The sequence below is a fragment of the Xiphophorus couchianus genome, chromosome 3, assembly GCF_001444195.1.
Source record: "Xiphophorus couchianus chromosome 3, X_couchianus-1.0, whole genome shotgun sequence".
Lineage (NCBI taxonomy): Eukaryota > Metazoa > Chordata > Actinopteri > Cyprinodontiformes > Poeciliidae > Xiphophorus > Xiphophorus couchianus.
The window spans coordinates 20296770-20318525 of NC_040230.1; the positions used below are offsets into that span (position 1 = coordinate 20296770).

The 21756-nt window shown below is 38.3% G+C and overlaps 2 protein-coding genes across 4 annotated transcripts in view; one reads left to right on the plus strand and one right to left on the minus strand.

Moving 5' to 3' along the window:
• The window catches only part of LOC114142274 (collagen alpha-1(XIV) chain-like), a 120223-nt gene extending 112757 nt beyond the window's left edge, over positions 1-7466 (plus strand). For all 3 annotated transcript variants that reach the window (XM_028013470.1, XM_028013471.1, XM_028013472.1), the window contains 4 exons: positions 40-231; positions 3644-3721; positions 4687-4842; positions 7238-7466. In XM_028013470.1, coding sequence (XP_027869271.1) covers positions 40-231; positions 3644-3721; positions 4687-4842; positions 7238-7266 — 455 coding nt within the window. In that variant the 3' untranslated portion in view covers positions 7267-7466. The remainder of the gene's footprint in view (positions 1-39; positions 232-3643; positions 3722-4686; positions 4843-7237) is intronic.
• A 2753-nt stretch (positions 7467-10219) lies between these two features.
• mrpl13 (mitochondrial ribosomal protein L13) lies at positions 10220-21539 on the minus strand. Its single transcript, XM_028011765.1, has 7 exons — positions 21398-21539; positions 19998-20121; positions 18912-19005; positions 17855-17915; positions 15655-15741; positions 14005-14126; positions 10220-10784 (listed from the first exon to the last, which is right to left on the minus strand). Exons 1-7 carry the CDS (start codon positions 21422-21424, stop codon positions 10760-10762), a joined length of 540 nt encoding a protein of 179 aa, XP_027867566.1. The 5' UTR covers positions 21425-21539; the 3' UTR covers positions 10220-10759.
• Positions 21540-21756: the final 217 nt, after the last annotated feature.

The following is a 21756-nucleotide window of genomic DNA, read 5'->3' on the forward strand; positions in this document are numbered from 1 at the left end:
GGTTTTAAAAATTTTCCTTACCGTTTCTGCTTCTTCTAGGTCATTTCTCTCGCTATAATTCCATCTTGAACCAGATCCCTCAACAGTTTTCAGGATCGGTCCGAACTGTGACGGGGCCACCGGGCGAGCCGGGCAGGAGAGGCCCTCCTGGGCCCCAGGGAGAGCAAGGCACCCCTGGCAGACCCGGTTTCCCCGGTACTAATGGTCAGAGCGGACAACCGGGTGAAAGAGGTGAGATAAATAGATGCTTTCATGGAAAAAATAAAAATAAAATACTGATGCTTTCCCCTGATGGACTTGAACTGAATTATTCAAATCATATTTTGCCTAGTTTTGTGTTTATGTAAAATGCATATTTAAAGTTTTTTAAAAATCTAATCTTAAAAAAGCAATTTGTGCTTAGAAATAACTTGGGAAACCTCTACATTTATTTTTACTTAAATGGTTGATAATATATCCAGACGTAAGACAGATGAATAAGATGAGAATAATGTTACTCGTCATTTTGAAGGAGGTTTGCCCTTTTTACTCCTCACACATTTAACTACTAGAAAGTGAACAAAACAAGATCAATACTTAGAGGAATTTGAAACCACCCACTGACATATTTGCAAAATCAACCAGAACTGGAAAACCTTGAAAACATTTATTTATCAGTATGTTGGCCCTGCATAAGGACTGATGGATGAGGTGTAAACCACAGTTCATACCATGGGAACAACAGAAATCATTAGCAATCAGGACTTTGACAATTGAAGCGACTTTTAGTATCTCTGCTATAAAATATGCTGCTTAGTTCAATTTTTACTTGTGTCCCCTGCCTGCTCACATCAAAAGAACAACTTAAATAAATCGATACCGCTCATTCTAAATGTTCCCCATGTCTAATTTTACTGAATTTAATAGTTTGTATATCAGTCATTTTCACCCATTAAACCTCATGTACAGTATTGGATAAAGGTCATGATGAACTATGTTGTTGTATTGTTCTAATGGCTAAATTACTGTTAAAGCCTTTTGATCTGCTGTTCTCAGACATTTCCTCTTACTTCCTTCTTCTCACTTGATAACATAACTGATCACTTCTATCTTTTTATTTGGCAAAGTGTTCTGTGCTGATATGTGATGGCATTATTCATTGCTACTCTCTCAGTTGCCTTGTTATTGGTTTGTTATCTTTTATTTTTAAGATCTAACTCCAAAAAATCACTAAATACTCATTTAATGTTCATATAACAAGGATATATTTAAGTGCTAGCTTGTAGCACTTAAATTAAAATGTCAGAATCAACAGTATGGTTTCTACTACCACCATCAAAACTTCAACTAAGTGTTTTACATGGATGAAGAACAAATACAAACCATGAATATGCTGGGAGACATTCAGCAGACCTTTCTGTTCACACTGCTTCTTTGTCTGGGAGTCATTCTGCTTGTTTGCTTATTTTGTGGTTTGCTCCCTCAAATCACATTAAAGACAGTAACTTCAGTATCCATGATGTCATTCCTTTACTATACTAGGTCCTTAGAGGACAGACGGCGTTTATGAGTCTCTGTCCTAATCACTGAGACATGTAACCCATGCTAAAAAAAAACAAAGAAACATTTGAATGCAGCCTAGATGCACATAAAGAGCTGGAACAATTAAAAACTGCTGAATGTCTGTCCAGCTATGACTCGTCCTCATCAGGGGTGGAGTCCTTTGGCTCTTTCCAGTAAAACGTCAAAGCTGTTGCCACTGGTCCTCCACGCACATAAAAACCACATTACAGTTTAAAGGCCTAACCTGTAACTGCACTCAGACAAAATCCTGCAACATAAGAAACTCGTTTATTTTTATGCATCAGTTAAAAAAAGTTAATGCACAGACTCTCAAAACTGAGAAGGGCTCTTTATCCGAGGCTATGACATTCATTTTCTCCATTAGAACAGTCATAAAAGAAATGGGACAAAAAAATCCGCAGATCAGATTTTAATGTGATTCTATAATATTTGCAAAAGGACACATTAAATCGCTCAAACAGGCTGCTTTTCAGGACAGCAAGCTGCCTGGAGACGCGATTTATTCAGCTCATTTTCACAAAAAACAAACATGATACTGATTTTGAAATAAAAAGCGTTTTAGTCACTGGTTCAATATGTAGCCACATTAAAGTCTGTTAGCAAGGAGTCTTTGATTCCTGCCTGTGAAATCTAATAGTGAAAAAAAACATGACATGTGACGGTTATATTCATTTCTATTTCAGGAGTTATATTCATTCTTTTTCCCAAAATAAAAAAAATATGTACATAAAAAATAATGAGAATGAAAATGAACCAAGCCAGCAGAGAACAAAAGCTAACGGGAACACTATATCTCACTTTAACACGTGACAAGAATCAGTCAGGACAACAGTATTGATGGCTTGACGTCTCCAGCTAGATTGTAAATTCATAAGGCAAAGATGGAGACGTTGCTTTGTCCAGGGAGGAGGAGGAAGTCAGGAGACATGTTGTCCTTGACGACCAAATCTACCAGCACTCTAGCCAAGAAATTCAAAGATGTTTTCGCAAACCATGTCATTTTCCATGTGGTGAATGATCATTTGTGACAAAAACTGACATTTTTTGTCATCCATGTTGATGTTATTTCTGCTCCAATTCTGACCAGCATTTTTTACATTGACATGTACAACAAACACCCATTTCTGGGAAAAGATTGTTACCAGAATAGTTTACATCAGTGAGGCAAACAGTGAAGATGTGAAACAGAAGAAGTGAATGGAAGCAGATGAAAATCTCACTTTCCTACACATGTCCAGTTCATGTTTCTCTCATGAGTGTTTTAAATACACTACAGTAATTGTGAACACTTTCACTCATGCTCCTTGAAATGCTTTAGTCCATGTGGAGTTAGTTTTTCCTCACAAAAACATGTGGCTTAACCCTAAGAAAAAAGTCATTTCAAGCTAATGTTACATATTTTGTTGTTTGATGATTCACTGAGCAGAGTGAAAAACTGAGTTAGTCCAGCAGCTGATTACTGTACATAAACTCATGTAGGAGTATTTAAAGAGTGGGCTGATCCATGGACAAGACATTTTATACTGACACAAGTCATTGTGAATTAAAAAGCAATGTTATCCACAAACACATCGATCCTGACTTTTGTTGCAACTCGGCCTCTGTCAGTATTTTGTCCTCATCGCTCGGCTTATTATGTTCGTACCTTGAAGAGATCGTTCTTTTTGCTTCATAATCCTTGGGTAAAAAGTGGTTTGAAAGTGTAATCTTACTGAGTATCTGAGGAGAAAGGGTTTATATTTTATTCTTTTCTCATGTTGACAGTAAGTAGTCACTCATCCATTCAACATATTCCTGTTAAAAACATTTTTTTCTCAAAACCTTTTTCTCTTTACCACAGTAGGCAGCTATGCTCTGCAGTTTCAGGCGACCTGTCGCCATCCAGTGCCTTTCCTGTTTCCGAGAGGCGTGACTGTGAAGGCTCTTTTTGTGTCAGAAAAGTGATTTGAAAAAATTGTATTCCTTCTTTGGGCTCTTATTTATATTTGCGGTGTAAGATAAAATTCAGAAGCTAAAGCTCTACTTATACTACAACAAATTTTCTCAGGTTTTTTTAAAATCTCAAACTCTGTGTTTCCAGGTTTGCCAGGTGAAAAGGGAGAGAGGGGGAGTCCAGGCGTTGGGAGTCAGGGACCTCGAGGACCACCCGGTGCACCCGGTAAGACACAACACAGTCCTGTTCATGATTATAGATTATTGAGAGCCCTCTGTTTTTGCTTTTCCAAAAACAACCAACATATGACATTGTAAACTTATTCTGTCCATGGGTATAATTTCTTATTTCCAGACAAAATGTTTGTGCATTGGTCTTATTGTGTAGCTTTTAAACAAAACCAGAATGCCGCCGATATTAAAACAAGAACTGAAGTTAGTCACAGCCGTAATGCTTTTAGGATTCACTCTCTACTGATTCTCAAAGAGGCGAGCAGACATTTCAGTCCATGAATGTGATGCTCTGTATTGATTTTACTGCGTGCGGTGTGGAATTTGAGGTTTGTGTTATAAAAATATGTCAGTGCTGGTATTTTCAGCCATACCGTGATCGATACTTACAAGAAGACAAATTTTAACTGAAACTTTTCCACGGTTACATTACTGGAGAGGCAAAACATATTCGAACATATATCAAGCCTCAGTGTTTTTAGAGGAAGGTTTATTCTCTGTGCTTTTCTTAAATAACTGTGGGATAATAATTTTTGCACTTGGCGAAAGAAACTACCTTTAAAATATTGATATCCGATTCCCGCAGACTGCTGAGCAGTCCTAGCGGAGCAGTTTGTCCTGTGAAATCATCAAACAGAGGCCTGGGGCTAGATTTCAGCTCGGAGCTGCGTCGTTCCTGTTCCTGCCCTCAGGACATTCGCTATCATACTCTGTTATCCGGATAACGACAAGCAGCCATTTGTAGCTCGCTAATTCTTTATATCATGTTGTTAAATCCGCAGAGGCTGAAGCTTTTTCGTAATAGTGACAGGGTCTACCTTTGGTGCGCTGTTTGTTGCTTCTTTTTTTTCGTACATTTTCTCACCAGGTGTCTCGCTGCTGCAGTCTTTGTACCAAAATGTCAAACCACTTTCCATGCACGACCTACCAGCACGTCTTTAAATATTTCTCCATCTTCAGGCCTGCCAGGCGAAGGTCGGGCAGGCAGCCAGGGCCCACCTGGTCAGCCCGGAAGCCCGGGTACGGCTGGCAGGCCTGGAAATCCAGGAGCTACGGGACCAACTGGACCACCAGGATACTGTGACCAGAACTCGTGTCTGGGATACAATGTTGGAGGTAAATATTATCCATTCATCCCTGAACTACCTTTTGGATTTCTTTTTCAAGTTGGAAACAAAATAGGACAATTACATTGTCCTATTGTCCTGTTAGGTCTTCAGGCATTTTTATAGACAGACTATGGTTTGAACCCTGTGGATGACTACCGGATGGGGATGAGGGTGTGGGGGTCACATGGGAGTGTGCCTAAGAAGCAGAATAACGTCATGACAGGGATGCGTGGATGTGATTTTTGTGGGAAGACAATAGAAACCGGATGGTTCTCTGTTCCTTTTTTTTTTTAAATTCCCACCTCAGAAATGTGAGAGAAACATGGATTTAATAATATTAAGGTTTGGATCCAATTCTGCAGATGTGTAAACACACACATACTGACAGAGTTCAAGGCAGAATATGATCTGGCAGCTGAAGCCGAAATAACATTTTGACTGGAACATTCTGTTTTTATTATGTCTTTTATCTTTTTTTTCATAAAACACGAAATATGCAGACATTTTTAAAAAATTTAGCGGCGTTTCTTTAAACTGGAATGCATCCTTATTTGTACCGTCGTCGTCTCTGAGCGGTGTTACTCATATCTACTGAGAATATCTACTGCTCTTGTTATTCCAAAACATTGTTGCCAGTCTGGCCTTAATGTGTCTTTCCATTTAATAAAATGTTAGAAAAGGCAGCGACAGTCTGCCCTCAGATAGTTACTGCTCTTGTAAAGTTCTCAGAGTTGGATATGCATCCAACTTTTATTGTTGGAAGTTTATTCATTCATGCCCACACAGACAGATTAAGGACTTAACAGGTCAACGCTATTTGTCTGTGTTGAAATCTAATAAAATATGCTCGTACACAGACCCGGGCCCATACATGGAGGCATGCACAACGTCTCTGAATATTCATACGGATGATGATCTTGCAGCCCTCTGAAAAGTGCACAGCTACAAGCCGTTGCAGCTACGATGTCGTATATCATCTGTGAAAAGTAGCGGATGGATGAGACATCATTTTATCCATCAAAGCAGATTTATTTAAATAGATTCAACTCTCCATTGTTTTTTCCCCCCATTTTGAGTTTAAGAGTCTCATCTGCTGCTTTGAACAATTCAAGGTTTAAACCAAGCCTCCCTACTCAACCACTTCAAAGGCAGAGTTCAGTTTAGAAAGTTTTTATTTTGCTTAACATTTTTCATTTTAAGTGAATGTTTTCCTCCCTGCCAACCAATTACGCTGCATACAGTTTTTTGTTTTTTTTTCAGTTCGTATTTTAAAAGCCAAATCCAATTTTTGAGACATTTAACTGGTACATATTATTGTTATTTACTTTATTGATATTGTACCAATTTAAAAAAATAACCCAGTAATTGCTCGTAAGTAAAGATTTGATTTGGAAACAATGAAACATGTGGATTAGAGGGAAAAACAATGGGTTAGAGTAACAGAGAAAGAATAAAAATAAAGAAATATAAATGAATTGTGAAATAAATGGATTTAATTGTATTCACAACATTAAAGTTGCTTTGATTATAGATCTTAAGTTTAGACCAAAGATAAAATATGTTGTCTGTATACATGTGGCTTTATAAATATATTAAATAGGACATTTCACAGACTTTTGTCTTGAAATAAACCTTCTTCCAGCCTCATTAACATTCCACCACTGCATATAAAGCATAGTGGTGGAGCTATTAGGATCTGGGGTTGTTTAGCTTGTCTTGTAACCAATCATAATTCAACCTCAGATTTCTTCAGCATAACGTCCGACCAGACAGGTAAAACAAGAGAACACAGTGCTGCCAGCCTCACTATAACCTGTTTGGAGAGGATATAAAGCAAGATTAAACACAATCTTCTACTATTATTGTACCCAATATTTAGATTTCAGCGCTAGCTGTGCTCTGGATGCATAGAAAACATCTGAGGCTGCTGCTTGATAGACCGTCCCTTTGAACATTTTACACTCCAGCAGACAATTTTTTTAGATTCAAGTTACACTTGAACGTTGACTCAAGAAAGAACTGCTGACAGGTTCTTTCAAACTTTATGCTTGGGTGTACAAAACTAACAAATTTCTTCTGAATTTACAACTTGTGTCCCTCATTTCATTTTCTGCGTCAGACATTTTTATTTAAGCTTTCTAATAAGCAGAAAGAAAAATAGGGACTTGACACAGTCTTGTTCTTGTATTGCTCAATGAATTTCTGAAGGTTTGAGTTTCCTTTCTGTAAAAGAAATGGTCTGGGATTTGTTTGTTCACTTCCTAAATCTTAACCCAGCAGTTTTGATATGGTTCGTCTGGAAGTCTTCGGTGTCTTTGGGTTTTCCGTCTTCATGTGAGGTAAACTTCTCCTGTCTTTCTCTCCTCCTCCCTTCCCCTGCTCTCCCTTGTTCTGATTTGAAGTTCAACAGGATTACAGGAATGATTACTGAGGAGAAATCTCTAGCCATCTCTCCTCATTCTCCTCCTCACGTGCTCACCTCCCTCTTTGCCTTGTTCAGAAACATCCAGTCGTTCATTCCCCAAGAGGCCAAACAGTAAACACAAAGCCTGATATACTAAATCAGGGGTCTGCAATCTGTGGCTCTTTAAAACCTGACTAAGAGAGTTGAGAACCAACTATTTTTTAAAATACAGAACAAATGCAGATTTAGGTTGTTGTTGTTTTTTTGTTTGTTTGTTTTGCATGGAATAAATTCTGCATTAAATTTCCACAACAGAAGCCATTCTGTTTCTGTTTCTACAAGTATCAGCAATATTTTTTTCTCATCCTGGTGTTGGAAACGAAGTAGTTTTTGTTTAAATATTTTTTTTTTCATCCATCCATTTTCTAACACCCTTGTCTCTAGTGGGGTCAGGAGGGGATCTGGTGCCTGGTTATCTCCAGCTAACGTTCCAGGCGAGAGGCAGGATTCACCCTGGACAGGTCGCCAGTCTGTCGCCGTAAATAATTTTTTTACATATGATACATTTTCTTTGCATAGAAGAAAATATCCTCTTTTTGTCATTTTGTCCTGTTTTTTGTTTTAAACCCTCAAAGCAGAAATAAAATTGTGGTTCTTTTCAAATTTCTTACAGTAGATATTTTTAAAAATGAAGATGTCTTTTCTGCAAAATGTTATGTAACAGTTATTACTCTAAAAGAGTTTTATTTAGCTGGACTGCAGGAAAACATCTCTTTGGTTTGTAAAGGTTGCAGACCCCTGATCTAAATCAATCTTCAAACATGCACTTAATTTACAGAGAAAATCATTTTGTACCAAGGCCACAATCTAACTGAATTTCTGATTGGAAACTGTTCTGCATTATTCGGGTTAAATTAAAAAATTGTCAGCCATAATATAGAAGCTCAATGTAAAAGGTCTCATAAATCAACAACAACAACAAAAAAAACCTTCCTCAATGCTGCCACCAACAATTGCACTGCCATTTATCAACAATTACTCATCTTCCTCCGCATTCGCCTGCTTCGGGCTCAAATCTCATTACAGCTAATCACTTCTTTCAAAGCCCGATCAATCAGCTAAACAGTGATGAATAGCGCTTTTTTCTGATTGTCTGCTTTCATCGCCGTACAGCCTGGCTTACCTGTGCAAATCAAATTCTGAGATGTGCTGAAAATCTATCTTTTACCCCTAGAGTAATTGCACCCATTTTGATAACTGGAAAAAATTAGGACAACTAAGCTTTATGTAGCCACTCTGAACTTCAATTAATGCAGCTTCTGACACTGCATGTCCACCTGCATGCCTCACGTTCCTGCTGAGCTTCTGTTAGAAGTACTTTATCTTGCTTTGGCAACACTACATCTTGATTTTCATTGGTTGTGGCATCTAGCTTTAGTTTCCTTTAGCCTCACTTCAGTCGTGACCTTAAATATCCCCTCCATAACCACTCCAGTCTCACCCCTGCCCCACGGCGGCAGCCGCCGCTTCCAGCCCTACAATCCTCCCCACGGACAGCCGTACAACCCTGCTGCAGTGGCGTACAGCCACCACCAAGGAGGAGGCGAGGAAGAGCAAGATGTCTACTATCGTGGTTACCACTCCCAGTTTAACTACGGGCACCATGGGTACCACCCAGGAAACTCTGAGGATGTGGAGCTAAGGTCACTGGGCGTAGTCAGGAGGTTTTCACAAAGCGTGGTCACGGAGGAGAATTGAAGAGGAAGAGCGGACTCACCTTAAGTGCTTGAGCCCCAAAAAGACACTACACCACACACACACCCTGGACATGTGCACTCATCTGAAACTGTGGTGAGAACCTAACACCCTGCAGTGGGTTTCCTCCTAGGCTTAAAAAAACAACAACAAAAAAAACAATGTAAATATCTCTGTGATATCTGTATGATATGTGTGTAAAAGGGATGTCCGAAAAGTGCCTGATCTGTGTCCGCTTCGTCCAGTGATAATGCAAACCTTGAACCTGTCGTTTCACACCTTGCAGCTCTGCGAAGCTGCATGTGTCCCGTCTGAGCGCGAGACTGGACATCAGGTTTCTGTAGCCTGAGGATTTCCTTTTTTCAAACCACTGAGAAAACAAAAGTGGCATCATTTGTACAGACTGCTTTTTCTAATGCAACATGATACCCCTGCACCAATTCTCTATTTGTCTGTCAAACTTACCTCCGCGTGCAGTATTGTTGTTTTCTACTTTGCGCTTCTACTTTAGTTTCTGAACTGAGTTTGCAGAACCAGGTTTTATTTAAAAATTGAAGGCTGTTGCATTTTGTCCTGCGATACTTCATTCTCTTATCTCAAAATGAACAAAGTTTTCATATGAAAAACGAAGCTGTTGTGTCTTTTGTTGCATCTTCTACTTTTTTAAGGCCAATTCAAGCCCACTCTTTCTGGAGCAAGGAGCAGAAGTTTTACAGAAGTGTCAAACTCATTTTCATTTTGGTTCACATTGAGATCATGAATGTCCTAAAAGACCGACAACCGGTGTGTATTGATAAAGCAGCCCACTAACAAACTGTTAAAATGTTAATTTAAAAAAAAAAGCTTTCTCTACATCCGATGAATGCTTAAGATTAAATAATATTGAACATCTTTTCACAGATGTAATTTGGCCATATACTGAAAAAAACCTGCTTCAATTTGATAAAATATTTGAGCACACAATTATCTTGAAGGTTCTATTCATGTGGCAAAAAAAAAGTTATGCCAAGCCGGATTTGATCCTTGAGTTTGACACGTGTGCACTGAAGGTTGTGGCTGTTATGTGAAAAAGCTTAAGAGGACACTTCATGTCTGACTACTGCAACCCTCTTTTACTCTCTATTTCTCTGCACCACAACCATAAGTCTCAGAAAAAAAATGTCCCTGGAGACATGTTCAATAAAAAGATTTTACAGCATTTATATAAAAAAACTTTTTCATAAGAGATGGTTCATTAGACAGTTTATTAGCCTGGTTTACAGTTCACTTAAACAGGTCTCGACTGCTGATCTCAGCACTGTAACAATTATTTTTCAGTGTGAAAAGCAAAAACAACCAGCTCTAACAGATGTCACGTTTCCGGGCCAGGTCCGACTGCTTCATGGCGACACACTCGTAGGGGCAACCAGCAGAATGGGATTTTCTCTGATCGGAGCCGAAAGCTGAACTCTCAAGCTGTTCTGGGATAATTCGGCTCTGCTGTGGTTCCGTCGCGGCTGATGCCGCTCACGGAGAGCTTTTGTGCGAAGCCATAGAAAAACAGAGCGGCGGGGTCCGGGGTTGTTACTGCTGGCACTGAGGTTGCGGCTTAGTGCTTGGGAGTCCGGGCAAACTTTGTCGACAGTTTTTGGAAAAGGAAGAAAGCTCTTATGTAAATTTACAGAATGGAGTGAAGTCAGATTTTTATGAAAACAACAAAATGTTTAAAGCCTGCTGCTTTGTGTTTAATATTAAAAATATCCAGTTGCTCTGCGGAGCTTTGATTTCATTTCATCTTGTAATCTTCAGGTCTGCAGAGAGAGGGAGAAAAAAAAAAAAACAGCAAGAGAACATATTAGTATTGGGAGCGACTTCGAGGAAATATACAGACAGAAAGTGACAGATGAAAAAACTGGGCAGATCTTATCGGTTTGTTTTTTTTCCTTCCAGCCTTTCAAAATGAGTTCAGAGCCAGCATCACGTTCTCGTGTTTTCTCCCTTTAATTTCAGCTGACAGATCTAATCGCAGGATGCTGTATGGGTTTCGTTACAAAGTGAGAAAAATGTAATAGTTCTGCTATCACATACAGCAGTACGTATGTCCTGGGTCTGGCTGCTTACTTGTGTGGAATGTGTGCATTTGTTTCACAGAGGGTGTGGTTCCTCCAATCATCTCACACTTTTGCTCCAGGAGTTTTCAGAAAGAATATTAACTATGTGTTTAATTCGGGGTAATGATTGAATCGCCCTCGGTGACCCAAAGCCTACAGCCCCTGACGCGCGCACACACACGTATCTGATGAGTAGAATGAGTCAGGCGGAGCGTGAATATTAACTAGGCTGAGGCGTCTCTTAAACCAGGACTGGTTTGTCCTTGACGGCTGCACGTCGACTGGCGTGGATGACGACACTCGACCAATAACCAATGAGAGAGGGCCTTTCACTTGGAACGCACTCTGACAAGCAAAGAAATCCGCATTGTATACATGTATGTATTATGATGCAAACTGGATGGAAACATGGAATGTTTGCTTAATTTAGACGTTTCAGCTCGAAGTTTAGAGTCAAACACAGCTTGTTGTGTTCGACTTGGCTTTAAAGAAAAACATTAACATAAATTTATGCCTTGGAAAGCAATTTATTTCAAAAGTTTTTCATTTTGTCATTTTACAACTACAAACTTCAATGTGTTGGAGCAACACAAAATGAGGTGTAAGGAAATAAATTTTAGCATCCATCAGTGAAAACTAAAGCGTATTTGAATCTCTGCAGCACAAGGGGTGTGAATACGTCTATGTATTCATATTCTTTAATAATAAAAACGCATTTCTTATAACAAACCTAAATTGCAGTTTTGCATCGATTTTTAATTAGCTGTAAATTAAACTTTGTTTGCTCTTAAATTATGCATTTGGTACAGAAGAAAAGGGAGCAGCAGTTTTGACTCTTGCTCCACATGAGAAGTGTTTTTACCAGGACTATAAAACAAGACCTGTGTGGTTAGCAAGCTGTACGGTCCAAATGAAAACAGGAATGCCACAGGGAAGCGGCGCAGTACTTTATGTCGCTGTTGATATCTGAATAATTGATTTGAACCTGCGGTGAGCCCCCTGAAGATAGCACAATTTTTCTCCACTTTACCGGAAAATCAGAGACAGCCGTCTGAAAAACACAAATAAATCCAGGGAAGAAAGAATATCACATTATGCTGGGGCTTGGAGAGGCAGGCAATAAAGAGCAACATTATTACGATTTTCTTTCACTAATGTCATGACATTCACAAAACAAAGGTTTTGTGAATGTCTGGTATATAGGGCAACTTCAGTGTTTATTCGAAGCTCAATGCACTTATTCCAGATCCACAACAGAAAAAGTTAGGAGACTCTCCTGTGTGTGAAACACTATGGAGAATCCAGACTTTTAATTTAATATGTGGATGCCTGGCAACCGTGCATTGACCCCGACCTGGACGATGGACAAACTAATGGATTATCAGATTAATGAATGTAAAGGCTACATGTTGAACGGAGCGCGACCGCTAACTCGTTAGAATGAAGGTGCTGCGGATGGGAAGGAGGGAGGGGGGAGTTCATTGGGATATTACGAAGCCAGCAAACTGCAGGTCACAGTGTCAGTCTAATCTCCAACCTGAAAATACTTGAGCCAGAAAAGCCATGAATATGATTATGTTGAGCAACAGATGTTCTCTCTCTCTCCCACACACACACACACAGTAAACCCATCCAGTTGGGACAGAGAGGAGAAGAGCCAACTTTCCCGTGTGTGTTTGTGACATTTGATCATTTCTGCTTCCAGGCTGAAGGGAAAACTCCCTTTTTTTTCAGCGTGCTGCTGCTGCTGTTGTGCATTCGTTTCCATTCATAATAAATCAGCTTAGAAAACCATAAAGGGCACTTACACCAACTTACATAAGAACGAAAAGCTTATTTCTGCACAACAGAGCACAACACACTTCTTATTATGAATCAACTGGCTGCCTGGCCAAGCGTCCGTCACTGTTTGCTGTGCATATCCTGTCACATGTGACAGCTCAGCTGGCTGACAATCATTCACTCTTCAACTCACATATGTTTGTGGTTAAAATCCAAAAACAGCATCTTTAAGTTATTCTGCTGGAAGGGAGCAGAGTCCAAGTCAATGCGGCTACAAGACAGTGGCTGGCATGCTTCCTGACATGAATCTGTTTAGTCATCCGTTGCTTAGGAGGAAAAAAACAACACACAGCTGTGTGTGTGTGTGTGCGTGTGGGAACACACACACTCTTCATTGGTGGGCAGTTCAGAGTAGAAACACTGAAAAAGTCTCAGTCTCCCATTTGTACTCTTGTGCATAAAGATTTTCAGGGCCTTCCAGAAGTAATCATACCCATTTTGTATCAAATTGTTGCGCGTTACTCTTTTTAGCAATTGGCAGTTTCGTTTTTACAGCATTTATATAAAAAACATTTACAATTTTTGTAACTTGTGCCATCCACCATGAGACTGAAATTTTGCTATATTTTAATCACTGCTTTATTTTTAGTTAATTCACTCAAATATGAATAGTTAATGTAGCAACTAAAAAAAATCATGAATGACAAGGAGCAAAAAGAAGGATAAACTTATATCTGCTCTCTAGTCACAAAGAGAAAATTAGCTATTCAACTCAGAAGACTATTACAGACATGAAAACTTCAACTTATTCAATGTCATATCGCCTCATCATGATTTTTGCTTTTCTTTTAAATGCTTTTAAACACAAAATAGTATTGTTTTTAAACAATAATTAACTAATTATGACAATTTATTAAGGGAAAAATTACAATGTTCTGAAGAGATCTGAAATAGGATCACATTTTGTCATAACTGCAGTGTATCTTATTGGGTCACACCAAAATGAAGTTGTGCATAATTGAAGTGCCTTTCATCACCAATGCTCACATTATTTTGAGGAAGCAACATAGACAAAGCTGTGATTGTTGGAGGAAACTCAGTTTTAAGCACAAATAAATGCCTGCTGGCGGCTACATACGGGATCCACAGCCTGGGGAAGGCGTCGATCTCCTCCTGGGTGTACTCGCTGAGCTTCCTGGGAATTTCTCTGGGCTGAGGAAGTTCCTCTGTCAGATTGGCTCGAATGTCATCTGGCAACTCCTACGCAGGAGAGGGACAAAGTTTTAGGCCACGAAACTCAGAGAGAAGAAAACGTCGATACAGGAGTGAAAATAAAAATCGACCACAGAAGCGCATCAGATATTCTGCACAAGACATCAGGGTCCATTAGTCTCTAGAGCTAACCATCTTATTGTTATTCACTACAGACGGGTCTGCCTACAGGTTCATTTAAGGGAGCAGGCAAGAGTTCAGACTAAAATACAAAAGCAGTGATCAAACACTTCAAACTTCCAAGAGGTACTGAAGAAGAAAAAAACACTCTGCTGAATGTCAGATTCCACTGCAGACGGTGACCGAGCTCAGCAACTAACTTTGGCTGCTAACTTCTCACATTTCTTCCCAAATATCACATTATAAGCAGAAAAATTATCAGATGCACATCGTTCTGCTGCATTCTTACACACCCAAGTTTTCTAATTTAATTACTTGCTGTCACATGTGCCTTTGCCTTTCCGATAAATACAAACACTACACTGCAAAAAAACAAAATCTTTCCACGTACTTTTTTTTTCAGCGAGATATAGGAGATTCTTTGAAGTCAATAATTCCTTAATACTGATGGAAAAGTAGTAGTTTCACTGAGATTCACTTATAACACAATATTTTATATTACGTATGTCAGTGGAACTAAAACTTTTTTCAACAATATTAAGCAAATACTGAAACAAGCTACTATTACTTACATAAAAGGTACTTGAAACTTAGTTTAGTCTTATTCCAAGAAAAAACTTACTTGGTAATATTTTATTTTTTTGCAGTGTATTTGACAAATATATATGTGTATATATACATATATACACATATATATGAAAGCCACTTAGTGTGGAAAAAATAAAATGATGAATGGATAAAGAGAAACTGCGAAACAGTAGAGAATAAGTTTGGAAATACAAATATTTTTCCATAAACCTATTTTCTTCTTCCAGTCTTATCCAAACTTTGAACCAGATTCCAGACACTGAAGCATGTGGATGTGTGAAAGCTGGAAACTCGCTTGCTGTTCGACAAAACCCCCAGAGGGATGTAATTAGTCTCTTTAGCTCCATCCCAGCTTAGCTCAGCAGAGCACAGCTAATTTTCTGCTCACTTCTGATTCTGATCAGGCTGCAAAGAGAATTACACACTTTTTTCTTTGCTGAGCACCTTGGAGCAAAAACAAAGCTATAAGAGTTGTAGAAAGACTTGGGGCAGGTGATCCATTTGGTTCATCTCGAGTTTAAGTGGATACCTGAGACAAAGGAGTAACGTGTTTATGGAAGGAAGAAAACAGTTTGTAAAATATATATCACAAGCAGTGACTGAAATCAAAACTAGAGGCAACAATTATGCTTTAAATTAAACGTTGGCTGCAACAAACGTAAAACAGCAGCATTAATAGAAGAGTTTCTTTAGTTAGTGTTGTATTTTAATAAAAAAAACTTCTTGCAAAAGTTTTGAAATCTGTGAACAAACTCTTGCAGTCCAAAAACCCATTATTACAACTCAGACGTGAGGTGAAGGGACTTACATCCTCAGGAAAGATGTGCAATCGTTGCATCATCGTGCGCCGGTGCAAATTTCGAGGCAGCATGCCATAAACTGCTAACCTCACTATCTGCAGGAAACAAGGAAGAAATGCACACGATGACATACAAGCAATTCAGTAATAATCATAATAATAATAATAACAAAAAGACAACTCTACACATGTCTGCGTTTTTCTTACATCTGCCTCTTAAATGTAACCATATTTTATAATGTGAGGAGGATTGGACACGGTCTCCTGGACTGAGATTCTGGAGAGAGACATTGGGCAGACGCTGTGCTGACAAACTGTTCTGCCGTCCATTTCCCCGTCTCCCGCTTCGCTGCAAACTTCACATCAACTAAATCACCAGCAGGCCTCCCGTCTGAAACCTGCATCAGCAGCAGAGCCGGCAGTCAACTCAATGCCTCCTCGGAGACCGTTGACGACAGACCGGAGCCCGGAACAGGTCGTTCACCTGATCCCAATGCCTCCCACTGGACCGCAGCCATTTTTATAGGATTCTTATTTGCTTACACTAGCTGCACGTGGAGAAGCAAACAGCGAATCTCAGCGGACGCTGCTGTTTCAGCCAAGTCTTAAATGACTCTTATAAGGGCCTGTTATTGTTTAGCATCAAATGAGGACAAGGAGCAACATTTAGATAAATGGCTCGAGAAGAAGCATCGGAAAGTGTCAGATTGTTGTCAAATAACAGAATTTTACTAGATTTATAAAGAAATTAAAAAGTACAAAATTCGCAAATTACTTTTATTTAAAAACAGAAAAATAATTAGTCTTACTGCTGCTAATACATTGAGTTTTGTCCAAGTAGAGTCTGCAATCTTAATGAGCGTGATACGTGAAATTCTTTAAAAACACGGGAAATGATTTGTCTTTAGCCAAAGATGTAATAGAGATATTGTTGAACATTGCAATCAACAGTGATTAACTCATTCATTCATCATTTTCATCAATCCTTTCGTTACTGTTGTCATGACAACTCATTCACTACATCAGGTGTGAAAATAAAACTCAAAGAACAATCAGCTGGTCAAATATAGTAAATGCTTTGTACTGAAAATATTAAAGCTAACCCCACAAAATATTGTACTGGAGCAGGTTGTTAGGAAGTTGCACATATGGAAATTGTGATGATAGCTGTAAGTTTCTTTTTTCTTTTCTTTTTTTTGCTTCCTTAATAAACACCTTCATTTAAAAAGTGCATTCTATGTTAACGTATGTTATCTTTTATTAATATTTAAATTGGTTTGATTTTGATGCTCTGAACCACTGATGTGTGACAAACAGGAAATCAGAAAGTGGGCGAGAACTTTTGATTTCCTGTGTTGCTCAGCTGTAGTGGACAGAAACACAATTAAATAACACACACACACACACACGTGTGTGTGCTATTTAATTGTGTATAAATAACACACACACACGTGTGTGTGTTATTTATATCTTTGCTGTTGTTGCCTTAAATTTCCACGTCAATTCTGCCTCTTAGAAAGCAAATCTTTCATTATACAAACAAAAGAAACTGAACAGTCTCTAAATATGTCAGTAGCAACAGTGAGATTTCGAACATGCACTTTTTTTTTGCACAAACCTTGAGATTAAATGGCTTTTTAAAACAGAACATGAGAAATTAAAAGCCCTATTAAGGAATTAGTTTCAGGAATAGATCATTTCACGTTATGGTCCATGTGTTTAATAAAAGAGAGGAAGAAGGTCCATCTGATGTGCTTAATACACAGGTATAAAATTGCCAGTGTAACATCACAAGTAGCCTGACATTTCGTTTCACACAACACACAGCATAATCCTGAAATCATGAATATGCAAAAGAATCTGAAACTTCACTATTAGCCTAAAACTGACAGAGGAATTCAAAAAAATATCAAAGACCACCATCATAAATCCACTGCCATCTAATCCCACTTCCCTGTACCGCTCATTAATATGCACGAGCAGTGCATCTGAAAAAAGGGATAAGTGTCAGATCAGGAAATGCCACCTCGACTCGGGATCTGTCACGTGTTGACATTGTGCTAATCTCTGTGTGCGAGGCTTAAATCTGAAATGCAGAATACGAAAAAGAAGGTGGTGCAAGGTATCCTGTGCTGACATTTCTGGTCGCTTGAAATTCAGTCTGCATAGCACAAACGGTAGGAAGCAGAGAGTTGGCGGCGCAGCTTACAGCTTTTGGGTCCTTTAGGTGAAGCTGAGCAGCTGTGACTTGTTTGAATCCACCAGGAAACCTTTAAGAAGGCGACAAAGCCATGTCAGTTTTAATACATGCAGTTCTGAAAGCTTGAGCATGTAGCTCGAGAAAGTATTCAACACATTTTGTCTCATTACAACCAAAGCCTTCAATGAACTTCATGAAATATACTTTTTTCTTCTTCTTTTTTTTACACATAAAGCTCTAGAAACAGTTTCAACTCTCACTTTATGTTGTAGTTTGTGGCTATAACAGGATTTGAAACAGGGGTGTAAATACTTTTTAAAAGGCACCCTACATCTGCTTTCAGTTTTTATGGTTCTTTCAGAACTTGTTTCCCATCTTGGGAAAGATAAAGGTCACACATAAGGGCAAACAGCATCCTACAAGTTGATTCATTGATTATCCCCTACTAGTCTTTTGCTGTGCAGAAAATTGTGAAGCTGAAAAGGTAATGGGAGTCGTTTCTCAAACTGACTGATTCAAAACATTCAATCTGCTTAAATAAACATGAACCAGGGTCTAACAGGAACAACGGAGCATTAGAGAGTGAAAAAATAAAACAAGACGCATCCAACTAGCAATTCAGTCTGAGCAATGCTGCTTACATTAATAAGAGCAGAAATATTTTTTACAGGAGGTGTCTAGTGTATTTTTAATCATTTTAAGCAGGTAAGGAGTAGTCAAGTTCTTAACTGAGACATTAACTGTGTACTTTTTCGCACTGCCAAAATGCAATTAAATTACGCAGAAACTGTAAACATTGTTGTTAGTGCAGTATCTGAAACAACTCCAAGTAAATGAGATGTTTGAAGGTTTTCTATGATAATTTCTCTCTCATGGAAACACTGAATATAAAAACAAAACTGATGTCTTCATCACATGCATGCCAGTTTGTTTGCAGGAACCAAGTGCTAGTAAGAACATAACAAAATGGCAATGTAAAAAGTCTGAAATGAGGATTACGGGATAAAAAACAAACAGGAAACAAAAGCACAGGCAGATGGGAATAATCAGTAAAAAGATTCCTTACCCTGTGTGTGATGAGTAGACTTTCTGCTCCCATTTGTTCCCGGAGAAAGCAATGTGTTTGGTGTTTAGTACCACTACGTGATCACCACAGTCACCTACGAACAGATGAGAGTTTTATGTTGGTCTCTTTGTTCCTGCTGCTGGCTGTTTAATGAGTTCCAGTTTAATGAAATAAAGACACTTTGTGGCAGATTCCCATTTTGGCCTACATACCAAACAATGACTGAATAAAACTAAAGAAAGTGACTGATTTTTGTCATATTCCACTCGGGTATTTTGTTCATAAGCTTGTACTAAAACTGATGACTTGTTTCCAGGCACTTCTGTCAGATGTGGATACTTAGAAGAAGAGAAACAATGAAGCTGTTAGCCCACAAGCTGTGCAGTTTTACCCCATGTTTATGCTTTAAAATGCTCATTGTCATTAATCATACAAATCTCATTATGTATTTGCAGTTCCTATGAGCAGTGCCTTCATCTAAACATACACCTGTGACAAGAGCGAAGACAACATCGGCAAATGGAAATCAAGCCGCCAGTCGAAGCCATTTCATTTGCTGATTCAGGCTGCACTAAAAATATCCTGCTAAAATTATTTTCAATCACTGTGACACGTTTTGAACTTTTTTTAAAACCAGCAGAATATTTAAACTGACAAAATTGCAGAGACTTTACTATAAAATATATCACCATTATTAATGCCTCTCCTCATTGTTAAAATACATTTGAACCTTTTTTACCAAGCTGACAGTGTTAGCCATCTCTCCAGATTACAATATAGATTTTTTAAAAAGCATCTGTTCAAAATATTGTTAGATATATTTTAAGAAACAAAAGCCAACAAAGATTAATCAAACTTTTAATTTTGCCCAAACAGAACATTTTTATTGTAATAAAAACAAAAAAGCAAAGATATATTTTTAAAATTAGTCCATTGCTGCCATCTTGTGGCTATTGCGTACTGCAGTACATGTAAGGGTGGATTGTTGGTATTTCAAAGAGAAAACAGTAGTTTGTGAGGGTTATATAAGCTTTACATCTAAAGCTGTGGTATACATGAGAATCCCTTGATGCAGACAGAACTCACTGAGAGCATGGTAGATGGGCTTGTGCTTCCCCTGTAGCCTGACTGAGCACATGGTTGCGATCTTGCCGGGAGGCTGCATCCTGGCGTCGATGAGGAACCAGGATCGGGCAAACGTAGCCCATTGCTGTGGAGGAGCAAGAGGAAAAGTAAGGACAGAATAATGGGACAAAGCTGTAGAAATCACTCTTATGATGGTAAATGGCCTGCACTTTACAGTGCTTCATCTTGTCCAGAGGACTCCAAAGCGCTTACACTAAATTCAGTCATTAATGCACACATTCACACTCTAATGATGGGGAGCCACTTAATAGCCACAAATGCCTTGGAGTACTCTGACAGAAGCAATTAAGACTATTTAAGACAAAAAAATAGATGACAAACAAGGATAAAGTTGGTTGATTTCATTTTTGCAATAAGTAATATAAGAAAGAGAAGACATGAGATGGTGTTTTTAAAGCCTACATGGGCTACCTGCTAAATTGGGGGTTGAATTTGAGATTCTTTCAGTTTTCTTCCGAAGGTTTTGGTTCATCTTATTTGTCTGAAAATGAAATGAGACCTTAATTTTACCATTACAGTCCGTGCTTCTGCAATGCACTGGTTCACAATGCTCCAATTTCCAAAGATAAACTGACTTTTTTTTTTTTTGTAAAATTTAATTAGACATGATTTAGTGTAATTACTATTAGTACACTTTTAAATAATAAAAAATTAAAATCATACCTGAATAAATGTTCTTTACAGTTTTATGCACTGTTAAATTTGGCTATATTATTTTTTTACAACTTGATTCAGTTGACCTATTTTGGTTTTTGCCCTCTTAATTTTTGTTTTGTATGTATCCTTGTTTCTTAAATTACTTTTAGAACGGTTTAAAATCTATTTTTTTCTATGTATCTATTTGCTTGTTTCAGTGTTTCCATGTAGAGCGTAAAGATGACAGTGCAGTTATATGGTTTTGATGCAAGATACTTATGCTATTGAAAAATGTTTCGCCTGTCTTTGATTTAGTAAATCTATTAAAACGCCTTAAATAGTGAACATCTTTTAAAATACACTTAACTCAGTTACGAATAACACTTTCTAGAATATCTCAACAAATGGCTCCATAATACACCCGATATGTATTAAATTATGTGAATTATGCGGAATTATGTGAAAACACAGAACAGTCTAGCCACCATAATTGCACTGATCTTAACATTCAAAATGTGTGTAGCAGCGAAAGCCGTGATATCAGCTGAGGGCAGAGCTTGTTTGCTAGCTTGTTTGCTAGCTTCTTTGCTAGCACTCTGGCTAGCAACGTTCAGCTATTCCTCCTTACGTCGTACGAACGTGACGTTGAAATATTCAGTTTAAATCAGACGAAGACTACAATGATTATATTTATGGCGAATTACCTGAGCAGATCTGGAAAAACTGGACATCTTACACGAAGCTATGCAAACATTCTCACAACATTTGACCCCCCCAACGTGTGACACGGTGCGTCAATTAATTTCTCACTGATGAAACACTTTTCGCATACGCATTAGTTCCTGTAGCATCGATACTTCAACTGTTTTTATTATCAGGCACATCAAATCATACTCATTTAACCTTATCAAATTTTAAATATGATTATGAGCTTGGCTTATATATTTTTGTTCATCTTATGTTTTGTTGGACTAAAATACATGAGCAGAACAACACCTTTTGATTACAATACGCAATTGAGATACTATTTTACTATCATGAGATAGAATCCCATAATTTGGAG

Excerpts from the sequence above, each read along its gene's own strand:
- mrpl13 (XM_028011765.1), bottom strand. The coding sequence starts at position 21,424 with ATGTCCAGTTTTTCCAGATCTGCTCAG. Across the intron at positions 20,122-21,397 it reads GTTTTTCCAGATCTGCTCAG|CAATGGGCTACGTTTGCCCG; the intron begins GTAATTCGCCAT and ends GCTCCTCCACAG. Across the intron at positions 15,742-17,854 it reads ACCTAAAGGACCCAAAAGCT|ATAGTGAGGTTAGCAGTTTA; the intron begins GTAAGCTGCGCC and ends TGTTTCCTGCAG.